General features: G+C 43.6%; 1 protein-coding gene across 2 annotated transcripts; it reads right to left on the minus strand.

The window, feature by feature from the left end:
• Positions 1 to 3,700: 3,700 nt before the first annotated feature.
• On the minus strand, positions 3,701 to 10,952 carry LOC139535758 (solute carrier family 45 member 3-like). Of its 2 annotated transcripts, XM_071335528.1 has the most exons (8): positions 10,817 to 10,952; positions 7,446 to 8,137; positions 7,063 to 7,304; positions 6,467 to 6,579; positions 5,803 to 6,272; positions 5,352 to 5,617; positions 4,759 to 5,028; positions 3,701 to 4,644 (listed from the first exon to the last, which is right to left on the minus strand). In XM_071335528.1, the coding sequence occupies exons 2-8, from the start codon at positions 7,585 to 7,587 to the stop codon at positions 4,453 to 4,455; spliced, it is 1,695 nt and encodes a 564-aa protein (XP_071191629.1). In that variant the 5' UTR covers positions 7,588 to 8,137; positions 10,817 to 10,952; the 3' UTR covers positions 3,701 to 4,452. The 2 variants fall into 2 exon arrangements, with proteins under 2 accessions (XP_071191629.1, XP_071191630.1); XM_071335529.1 differs by lacking the exon at positions 10,817 to 10,952 and having other exon boundaries at positions 7,446 to 8,819.
• Between the last annotated feature and the right edge of the window lie 1,436 nt (positions 10,953 to 12,388).

Here is a 12,388-nt window from a genome sequence, read left to right on the forward strand (position 1 = left end):
TTTAGGGAATATTACAAGAACGTTCTGTGCTAGCTGGGAAGCTTGTGTGTGCAGAGCAGCACTAGAATAAAAAAAATATATTTTTGTAGTTAAAAAATCTAATGTGAAACATGATAACTATAGTATCCTTAACTAGCGTTGAAAAGGTCAATCCATTCTATTTAAACATCTTTCCCTAATTTCTGAATTCGTCTACGCTTGTAATGTCATCAGTAGGCTACAGTAACCTATGCTTCAGATGGGCGTGGCAGGTAACCTACACACACACACACACCCATTGGCAAAGATTTCCAGCTGGCAGGCAGACTCTGGAATGAGTTTCTGAATGACAGCAGAGAGGAAAAGGAAGAGAGGCCTAACTCAGCGGAGAATCTGTCTCGCGCCAGCAGGTGGCGTTTGTTCATTATTTCGCCCTCCAAGCAAGGAGTTTTTGTTTGACGGTTAATGAGTGTCGAATTCCCCTCCCCACCAAAAAATCGATTGGCTTATTTGCTACATGAGGTTGATTTGATCGAATAGAAATGTCATAATACTTAAGCTGTTACGAGTGTACTGATATAAGTAGGACATCCCAGCAACTTTGAGAAAAAACACTTTATATCGGAGTTGTCTCAAGATGGCTATGCATATTAATGGGATGAGGTTAGTAGCATCTCTCTCTACTGGCGGTTGACGTCAATAACCCTCATCGAATATTTAAAAAAGGTTTACAATAATTAGATGTATGCACCAATCCAAAGAAAGGATAGGCGGGAGCTAGACAGCCCGCCATGCCGCGTTGTGGACAATGACTCCCATTGTTAGGTTGGAGAGACATGTATCTTGTCAGTATATCCATAATCTTTGGTGACAGAGTGAGGGCATTGCATAGGCACTTTGTTGAGATTTTTGTGGGACTGGAAAAAAATGCCTGGGACTTAACAGAACATTATTAACTAGTTCCCATGCTTTTAAATTAACAGTTCTGTTCCGGAACATTATAGGTCTCTTTAGTTTTTGGTTCGGGTTCTGTTCCTCAAATAATGTATTTTTTTCCCGGTTAATTTCCGACCCTTGCTTACCATATAATTACAATCAGCAAAATGGACATACAGTTGAAGTCGGAAGTTTACATACATTTAGGTTGGAGACATTAAAACTGTTTTTTCAACCACTCCACAAATGTCTTGTTAACAAACTATAGTTTTGGCAAGTCGGTTAGGACATCTACTTTGTGCATAACACAAGTAATTTTTCCAACAATTGTTTACACAGATTATTTCACTTATAATCCACTGTATCACAATTCCAGTGGGTCAGAAGTTTACATATACTAAATTGACTGTGCCTTTAAACAGCTTGGGAAATTCCAGAAAATGATGTCATGGCTTTAGAAGTTTCTGATAGGCTAATTGATATCATTTGAGTCCATTGGAGGTGGACCTGTGGATGTATTTCAAGGCTTACCTTCAAACTCAGTGCCTCTTTGCTTGACATCATGGGAAAATCAAAAGAAATCAGCCAAGACCTCAGAAAAAAAATTGTAGACCTCCACAAGTCTGGTTCATCCTTGGGAGCCATTTCCAAAAGCCTGAAGGTACCACATCTGTGCAAACAATAGTATGCAAGTATAAACACCATGGGACCACTCAGAAGTCATACCGCTCAGGAAGGAGACACATTCTGGTTACTTTGGTGCGAAAAGTGCAAATCAATCCCAGAACAACAGCAAAGGACCTTGTGAAGATGCTGGAGGAAACAGGCACAAAAGTGTCTATATCCACAGTAAAACGAGTCCTATATCGACATTGGCCTTTCAGGTTCTCAGCAAGGAAGAAGCCACTGCTCCAAAACTGCCATAAAAAAGCCAGACTACGGTTTGCAACTGCACATGGGGACAAAGATCGTACTAAATGTCCTCTGGTCTGATGAAACAAAAATAGACCTGTTTGGCCATAATGACCATTGTTATGTTTGGAGGAAAAAGTGGGAGGCTTGCAAGCTGAAGAACACCATCCCAACCGTTAAGCACGGGGGTGGCAGCATCATGTTGTGGGGGTGCTTTGCTGCAGGAGGGACTGGTGCACTTCCCAAAATAGATGGCATCATGAGGAAGAAAAATTATGTGGATATATTGAAGCAACATCTCAAGACATCAGTCAGGAAGAGCTTGGTCGCAAATGGGTCTTCCAAATGGACAATGACCCCAAGCATACTTCCAAAGTTGTGACAAAATGGCTTAAGGACAACAAAGTCAAGGTATTGGAGTGGCCATCACAAAGCCCTGACCTCAATCCTATAGAACATTTGTGGGCAGAACTGAAAAAGTGTGTGTGTGCAAGGAGGCCTACAAACCTGACTCAGTTACACCAGCTCTGTCAGGAGGAATGGGCCAATATTCACCCAACTTATTGTGGGAAGCTTGTGGAAGGCTACCTGAAACGTTTTACCCAAGTTAAACAATTTAAAGGCAAAGCTACCAAATACTAATTGAGTGTATGTAAACTTCTGACCCACTGGGATTGTGATGAAAGAAATAGAAGCTGAAATAAATCAGTCTCTCTACTATTATTCTGACATTTCACATTCTTAAAATAAAGTGATGAACCTAACTGACCTAAGACAGGGAATTTTTACTAGGATTAAATGTCAGGAATTGTGTAAAACTGAGTTTAATGTATTTGGCTAAGGTGTATGTAAACTTCCGACTTCAACTGTACATGACAGACAAGTGAGATTGAAGAGGAGTCTCTGCGAGTACTGTACCACAGAGGTTTTAAACCCAGAAGCGCAACATCAAGAGACTTCCGGGAACACTTGCAAAACAGACAAAACAGACTAGGCAGGGGTTTGAAAAGGTAGAGGTAATTTTTAGTTGTTAATTTCTTTGAAATCTAAAGCCACAGCATAGAGTCGAGCCAATGTCTTAAATAGTTACACATGTTATTCCTCCAACCTCATAAAAGTGACAAACTGACACGTTTTCACCCCCCCCCTCCCCCCCCCAAAAAGGAGTGCCTTTGATTTGAAGGTCTGCTCATGTGCAGTTCGGTGCGAGACAACCGTTAGACCCGATGACGTGTTTCTACGCTAGCCAAAGTCACCCACAAGTGTGATTGGGGATTTCTATTAGAGAAGCAGTTTTAGCCTATCTTCATATTGTACTGTATTTAACTGTACTATGTTACATATGGCACTCCTTATGAGAGTGGAACCAGATTGCTTCCCTAGCAACAGAGCACAGCAGGATCGGATCAGACCAATTATGTTTAAAAACCCTGGTGCTGTATAGAAGCCACCCGGGCAGCCATCATGGCACTCCTCAATTGACTTGTTTATTCTATTACAGACACCTGAATGCATACTTTTAAATTATATTATGTGCGCTAAACAAAGATTTTAAAAAAAGAAAAAATATATTAAACATTTACCTTAAAGTTTTTTTTTTTGTACTAATTATACTGTCCCCAGTACGACAACAAAATACTTAAATGTAATGTAATTTTGTCCTTGAAACATTTAATTGAAATACTGTAGAATTCCATTCATTCCTATGGAGGACTGCTCCTACTGGGGAGTGCCAATATGGCCTGCCGGTGGCGTTAAAGCCTCTCAATGGCCAATACATAGCATTGTCAATCGAGGATTTATAATAGTCTTGGATCAGACACACTGAGAGGAGTCCACTGACCCCCCCCCCCCCCCCCCCCCCACCAGGAATTATCATTACCATGGAAACATGGGGGGAAAACACAAACAAAAACACATCACCTCTCCTCCTTACCCCTCAACCCCAATGCAAATAGCAGAGTGGGAGTCATACCCCAACTTTCCCTCTGGCCCTGGGGCTCACATAAATACATACATCCATATATACATCAAGTAAACTTACTGTACACAAAGGCACAACAGACTTCAGAATACTCTCATGGCCTTAGATAGCAATCATGCTACATTTTAGTTATAGCAGTAAACAAAGTGTACTTTGACACATATTAGATTGCAGTAACCAATAGCAAACATAATACATTTCAGACATAGCAATAAGCAGTATAACTTTATCCTCCTTTACTGTGTCAGAGGAACAGTAGCCTGTCTCAGCATTCCCCCTGATATATTGAAGCATCTATGACCAGCATATATGGTGACCAATCTAGGAAGGAAAATTATTTTACTGTCCATTACAGTGTTTCCCAGGATTGACCTACTCTCTTGGTTGTGCCAGCACACTAAACAAGAAGTACCTGTCCTTTCAGTCAGTCAGTCAGTCTCAGAGGTGCTGATGTCAGGATTGCAATCATCAACCCTTGGTTCTTTAACCCCTGATGCATTTGAGGAGTCAGGTGGCATATTTTGCAATCTACAGGATTCCATACCGGATTTTACAGGATTCCGGATTCCATTCGATGATAATGGACAGACAAAATCCAATAGAAATCTGCAATTCCACAACACAGATACATCCACAATGGGTTAACTCTTTAGCCCCGTCAGTGTTGGAGCGCTGTCCTTTGAGCCTGTGAGCTTGTGGAGGTCACTGCGTGTGAAGACGACACCGGTGGAGCAGAGCATGGCCATGATGCTGAGGGAGCAGGCTGAGGCCATATAGGCACTGACACTGTGAGACTGCTGCACTATGGAGCCCAGAAACAGAGCAGGCAGCACCTGGACAGAGAACAGAACACAATAGAATAACCATTATTGTTGAGGCAAATAACACACACTAGTCTGTTCACTGGTCAACTGGTCTAACCTGTAGAGCCTAGCTTTAGTGTTTACCTGTGAAAGCAGGTAGGCACTGTCTAGGATAGCCATGTCTAGACACATCCCTCTCTGAGGCAGGGGTATGGGCTCTCCTTCTCTCTCCAGGGGAAGGGACACGTGGGGGGAGGTGGAGGAGAGAAGGGGGGCCCCGGGGAGATTGACCCCTTCTGGATACCTGTTGCCATGGATATGGATGGAGTCAGGGGGAACGAGGGGCTTGGAGTGGATGTGGTCATCACTATCTCCTGGGTGAGAAGGTCTGGATTTGGAACTGGAGAAGAAGACCTGAAAGTGTGTGTGTGTGAGAGAGAGAGGAGAGAGAGAGAGAGAGAGAGAGAGAGAGAGAGAGAGAGAGAGAGAGAGAGAGAGAGAGAGAGAGAGAGAGAGAGAGAGAGAGAGAGAGAGAGAGAGAGAGAGAGAGAGAGAGAGAGAGAGAGAGAGAGAGAGAGAGAGAGAGAGAGAGAGAGAGAGAGAGAGAGAGAGAGAGAGAGAGAGAGAGAGAGAGAGAGAGAGAGAGAGAGAGAGAGAGAGAGAGAGAGGAGGGTGGGATTGAGTTTATCTACTGTGATCACTTCCCTGTCAGAACATGTAGTGGTAATCTGTCTCACCTGTCTGTCAGAGTGGTACAGACACAGCAGGGTGTAGGGCAGGACCTGCAGCACACAGAAGGTATATCCAGTAGCTGCGGCCATGACAGTGACCATCACTACACTCTTTGAGAAACTCATCACAGCTGTAGCTAACGCTAGCAGGACCACACTGCTAACATACACAGCCCGGGTGCCTAGCAACACTATCCAGCGCTCCATCAGGATGGAGCAGACCACTGAGGTCAGGCACTGCAGGAATAGACCCACACTCGCCATGCGCACACCTGGGGAGATACGGGGGAAAGTAGGTGTATGAGTGTATTGAAATGGATGCATTGACAATCTAATATGAAAATGTTACAAGGGTTTAAGATAAGGAGTGGAAAGGAAAAAAGGAGAAGACAAAATTTGCTGCAAACATTGCGGTAAATGAAAAGATGAGAATCAAGTAAAAGTCTGTCCATCCTACCTTCATCGTATCGTAGTCTCTCCTGTGTTCCAGGTGTAGCGTTGGGTACTCCCCGGTACAGCCCCACTCCCATAAAGTCTGTGTAGAACAGCATGAAGCTCATCAGAGCCATCCAGCTGAACAGTTCGGCTACAAACAGCCTGCGTATGACTGCCGGCACGTGCATACACACACTGTACATGCGTGGCAGCGCTGACACACACAGCGACACACTCCGCCCCACCGCCAGCCGCACACACTGAGGCCGCGGCAGCAAGGAGTGTGCACAGTATCGGTTCAGGGCGGAGCTAACACTATCATCCTTCCTGATTGTCTCTCCCCCTCTGGTGTATCTTTCCTCTGAGATGAAGACTGTGCTGAGGAGGCAGGTGAGGAAGATGAGGGTGAGCAGGGCATAGATGAAGGCCTCCTGGCCGCCCAGGTAGGCTGCTGTCGGGGCATGGCTCCAGTCCAGGGCTGGCAGCAGGTACCTAGGATGAGACCGAGAGGGCTACCACAGGAGGACTCTGGTCTCTTTTATGATACGATCTCTGTCCAATTCACTATCTCAGAGAGATGGAGAGAGTTACCCTGCCCCAGGCAGCACCTGAGGCTGATCTTTAGGGAATAGACAGAGAGAGAGAGAGAGTGAGAGCGATAGATAAGAGACAGAGAGGTCCCTTACCCCAGGCATCCTCCCAGGCTGATCATCAGTGAGTAGACAGAGAAGGCCCTTCTGCTCTCCTCCTCTCCTGGGAACTGGTCTGAGATCAGAGCTTCCAGCGGCGTGAAACAGGCCTGTGGATCACAACAGTCATTTAGCTGCTATAAACACCACACACACAGACACAGACACAGACACACACACACACACACACACACACACACACACACACACACACACACACACACACACACACACACACACACACACACACACACACACACACACACACACACACACACACACACACACACACACACACACACACACACACACACACACACACACACACAGTAAGGAGCAAAAAATACAGTTTGAATTCAAATAAAGAATTCAAATATAGTCAGAAATATCTACATAACAATGTTATCTAAGAAAAATGCAGGTAAACTACAGCAATTACAAGCCTATGAACTACTTCATTTCAACTCAATCAGATTTATATAGGCAAGTCAGTTAATTTAAGAACAAATTTGTATTTACAATGATGGCCTAACCCAGATACAGATACAGCACTAGTGTATTTATACTATTTAACAATATATTTTCTGCTCTACCTGCCCAGAGAACTCCAGCAGACAGGCTGACACCGCCAGCAGGACCCTCTCCATCCAGCGGGGGTGCTGCGGGTAGAGCAAGGCAGCTAGGTGAGAGGCCTGGGGCATCACCTGCAGGCCCAGCAGAATCCCCACACAAAGGAGCCAGATGAATGGCCGCCGCCGACCAAAACGTCCACGCCACGAGTCACTATACAAACCGATCATGGGCACGAAGATCAAACCCAGAACTGGCCCCACTCCTGAGAGAGCGAGAACGGGAAGGAAGAGAAGGAGATCTACTTCAGAGCTGGAGAACAAATCATTTATTCAAACCATGGTCATACAGTGTTCACACTACAGTCATTCAAGAACGACAATATGGTCATAGAGTGTTGCCTCACCCAGCACCATGGTCATGTAGCGTTCCTCCATGCCGGCCTGCAGCAGTAGAGGGGGGATGTAGAAGGTCCCTGCAGCCATACACACCTCCAGACCACAGGTCAAAGCATTCACCAGCAACAGCTGACACACACGGCCCTGCATGACTCAAAGATGCTTCCTCTGTCTATACCTCTATATCTATCTATCTCGCTCTCTGGTCTATCCCCTACTTTCTGTCTCTCTCCCACACAGTTTCTGAGACAACTGTGATACAGAAGTTTATAGTGACTGTGTGGACAGGACAGAATGCTCTTTTCTATCCATGTGATCTAAGGGTCTAGGCTTACAGGGGGTAGTCCTTGAGTGACCTGCGTATGTAAATGAGTACGTGGGGCAGAGTGAAAGGAGGCTGGTGTTTGTGTCCCATGCTGCTGCCCGGAGGTCTCAATGTCTCTTTACTCAAGATAGTGGATAACAGACAAGGCTTCCCCATGTATAATGTTGTCTGTACTCACATTGCACTTCTGGCAGACAGAGATAGTGGGAGAGTTGTATGTCTAGCTCTGTCTATTTCTCTCTGTCCTATGGAGGTAGTAGAGAAGGGTCAGTGAAGATAAAGGGTACCAGTCTTGTGGTCATGCCTGGTGAGTGTAGGTGTAGTTAACTCAACTCTGCCAATCGACAGAGAAATCCACACACGGAAACATGGGCCCTGAGAGAAGTAAGGGAGAACAGGCTAACATAAATAGTCACAACATGATGAAGGATAAAATATCATAAGTCATACTGGACGCAACAAGCTTCCAAATTATTTCTACAGTCATTTATACATGTGTTTCCCTACTGGTGGGCCTGGACTTGGGACTCATTGGTGGGCTTTAGATGGGTCACAATGCTGAAACTTTAGTAACCACTGGAATAAACTGGTTATAAACAGGTGTGGAGTTAAGCTACAGCTTAACACTTATGACAGAGAAGAGGCGGGAAAGCAGGGTTCCGTTTATCTATCTGCCTCATCCTGTAACTCGCAGGGAAAACAGGATGGAAAACGGTTGATTAAGATTCCAAGATGTGATATATTAAAATAAGACACTTCAGGTGAGCTGGAATATACTGTACCTTTCCAGGAAGGAATCAAATAAATCACTGTGTACATACACCCTTTCAGGTTTATGTACCTTCAGTCATCCGACATTTAACTTACAACACTTTGTCCAGATAAAATGAAAGCTTTAAAGAACTGAGAGACAGGATTTACAGTTGATCCAATGTGGGAGTGTCGCGTGTGTGTGTGTGTGTGTGTGTGTGTGTGTGTGTGTGTGTGTGTGTGTGTGTGTGTGTGTGTGTGTGTGTGTGTGTGTGTGTGTGTGTGTGTGTGTGTGTGTGTGTGTGTGTGTGTGTGTGTGTGTGTGTGTGTGTGTGTGTGTGTGTGTGTGATACTTCTGTGGATCAGCTCAGTCATTTCATCAGTAGATGAAATTTCACTTCCTTATGTTATAAAATACATTTTACCAAGACAAATAGGATTCTTCATGTTCTGAATCATTCAGTGTGGCCTTTCTCTAACATATCATTAACATTATATGCCAAAAGTCAGATTTAGACTTTTTCAATAATAAGCACTGAGCTCGAACCAGGGACTGTAGTGATGCCTCTTGCACTGAGATGTAGTGTCTTAGACCGCTGCACCACTCGGGGGCCCTCGGGAGCCCTGTTGATAGTGCGGTGCTGCTTTTTCAAAGTAACATTTGAGGGTTTTACATGTTGTGGTGGTCGTCTGCAAAGTTGTTTCTGATGTTCACAAAAAGCTAAATCAGCATGACACAAGCTGATTTAAATATAAAAGGCTTTGAAAATAAAAAGCTTGCGGTATGCTCAATGCGCCGTTGACATTTCACAGAGATAAGATTGTTTGTGTGAGATATCCTACAGTTTGTACACTGAGGTGTGTCCTCCTCTTTCAGCCTGGCTGCCAGCTCACCTCACACACAACGCAATCAAACCCTGACACAATACTTGGATACCTAGTGTACTGTGCCTAGATAAAGCTATCTGACTTATATCAGGAACAAGAAACTGACTTACAAAGACTTGGCATCACAATTGAGACAACTTGACAAATTAAATGAGGAATATACATAGTCCTGTCATGTCAAACTATCATTTTTTCTGTATGTTTTTGTTTGTGACATTGAGGAAGAGTCAGGAACATCTTAGCAGATCTCAGAAAGCAGCTCTGCTTGAAATTAAGATTTCATGTACACTACCATTCAAAAGTTTGGAGTCACTTAGAAATGTCCTTGTTTTTGAAAGAAAAGCACATTTTTTGTCCATTAAAATACATCAAATTGATCAGAAATACAGCGTAGACATTGTTAATGTTGTAAATGACTATTGTAGCTGGAAACGGCCAATTTTTTATGGAATATTTACATAGGCGTACAGAGGCCCATTATCGGCAACCATCACTCCTGTGTTCCAATGGCACGTTGTGTTAGCTAATCCAAGTTTATCATTTTAAAAGGCTAATTGATCATTGGAAAACCCTTTTGCATTTATGTTAGCACAGCTGAAAACTGTCGTTCTGACTAAAGAAGCAATAAAACTGGCCTTCTTTAGACTAGTTGAGTATCTGGAGCATCAACATTTGTGAGTTCGATTACAGGCTCAAAATGGCCAGAAACAAAGCACTTTCTTCTGAAACTCGTCAGTCTATTCTTGTTCTAAGAAATGAAGGCTATTCCATGTGAGAAGTTGCCAAGAAACTGAAGATCTCATACAACGCTGTGTACTACCCCTTCACAGAACAGCGCAAACTGGCTCTGACTTGAATAGAAAGAGGAGAGGGAGGCCCCGGTGCACAACTGAGCAAGAGGATTTTCTAATGATCAATGAGCTAATCCAAGTTTATCATTTAAAAGGCTAACACAACGTGCCGTTGGAACACAGGAGTGATGGTTGCTGATAATGGCCCTCTGTAAGCCTATGTAGATATTCCATTAAAAGAATCAGCCGTTTCCATCTACAATAGTCATTTACAACATTAACAATGTCTACAGTGTATTTCGGATCAATTTCATGCTATTTTAATGGACAAAATGTTTTGCTTTTCTCTCAAAAACATTTTCTACGTTTTCTAAGTGACCCCAAACTTTTGAACGGTAGTGTATATATAATAAGATTTCACAGTAAGCTCTCTTTCATTTCATTATTATATACAGGTAAATCAATTATTTATTAAAAAACGTCTTGAGATTTCTAATTCCCACACTTAAATGATTAAATGAATAAATACATTTTATAGCTTACACTTCTTCAATTCTGTTAAGTATGGCCTAATCCATCCCTTAGAATATTAACACTGTAATGTCAATACAAATACAAAACTCACAGTCTAATGTTCCTCTGGGTCACTCGTAGAGCTGTTTCTGTCCACTCATGTGCCTATGTCTGTCAACTCTCAGAAGGAAGTAAGTCCTGTGTGTGTGTGTGTGTGTGTCGTTTCTGATAAGCCACGCAATGCTAGGCGTAATCAGAAATTGACCTAGGTAACACACCTGTTGTGATGTGTGTCGCACCTGTGGTGAGGTAACACACCTGTAACACACCTGTCTTCAGCTGACGTGGGAGCTGTCAGGAGTGCCAGGCTCAGGCTCAGGTTGGGTACTGGAATATCAGCATTCCCATTATATGTCCTAGAGAATTGACTTGTAGGGGCGGGGCTAACCACCACAAGACAGCCAAAAGCCAAAAGCAGAACAGCGGCTGTCACTAATAGTAGAAAACACACTTCTCAGGACACATATTCCTAGGAACACACCGCTTAGGAAAATGGTTTCTAACCCTAGTTCTGGAGAGCTTTAGGGTGTGCAGACTTCTGTTCCAGCCCAACACAACTTCTGTTCCAGCCCAACACAATTGACTCAAAGAATCAAGGTCATAATGATTGTTTGACTAGTGCTAGGCTGTAACAAAGGCCTACACACCCTGTAGCTCTCCAGGACCAGGGTTGGTGACCACTGCTGTAAAAACAGACAGACTCTTTGTATCTGACTCTCAGTTTAAAGACCTGATTATGTCCCAGCAGAGAGGTAAAGCAGTTGTCAGTCAGTCACTACACAGCATGCCCGGAGTGACTGTTTACTGAGGCCGCCATAAAGCTGAGAATCACATCCCGGTCCCACACCTGCCAGCGAAGCGTATCAGTGACAACAACAGGTAAGTAACCTAAACCACCAGGACAGTCAGTCGGAGGTCACTGCTTCAATAAATCCAAAATGAGAGGGATTTAATAGTTATTATGTTACAAAAGAAGCACAGCTCTGAGCCGCAACTACCTTTGACTGGCACAGAAATCCCAGATGGACATGAATAATGTTCAAGTCAGGATAATCAAGAAATGCTTAACATGAGCAGAGAAATGAGTCATGTAGTAGGGCAAATCATGACAGTGCTCAAGCTGAAACAAGCACTTTGAAGGAGAAAAACACATCAAAGATGAGATGAGTGAAATGTTTTGCTCAGACAGTGGCTCGGCCATCCATCATCTCTGCTTTACCGAACTCTCTGCTTTTTCAGTCTGTCTTGATTTAATGGCATTTGTAGCTAGAGAGTGCCAGACCTCTGTCCTTTCTCAATGATAATAGACTGTTTGAGCTCTAGGTTAACTGACTGACTGAAGTGCAGTATATCCACACCGCATCAAACTCTACAACATTAGAGATGCGTTTAAAGTTACTGTACCTTTTAAACCCCAGTGGTTGAACCTGCAGCTTCATTCTGCAGAGGTCGTGGAGACAGTGCGCGTACTTGGAGATGCTTCCAAGTTTTGTAGCTGAGTCAAATTAATATGTAACAGTCTGCCTGACTGTCTACTGCAATTGCATTGGGGGGGAAAAGTAAGTTGAATAACAAAATACTTTCCATAACAATATGCACAAAACATTTGATATTGATAGGCCAT

This window comes from Salvelinus alpinus, chromosome 12 (assembly GCF_045679555.1).
Source record: "Salvelinus alpinus chromosome 12, SLU_Salpinus.1, whole genome shotgun sequence".
Classification (NCBI taxonomy): domain Eukaryota; kingdom Metazoa; phylum Chordata; class Actinopteri; order Salmoniformes; family Salmonidae; genus Salvelinus; species Salvelinus alpinus.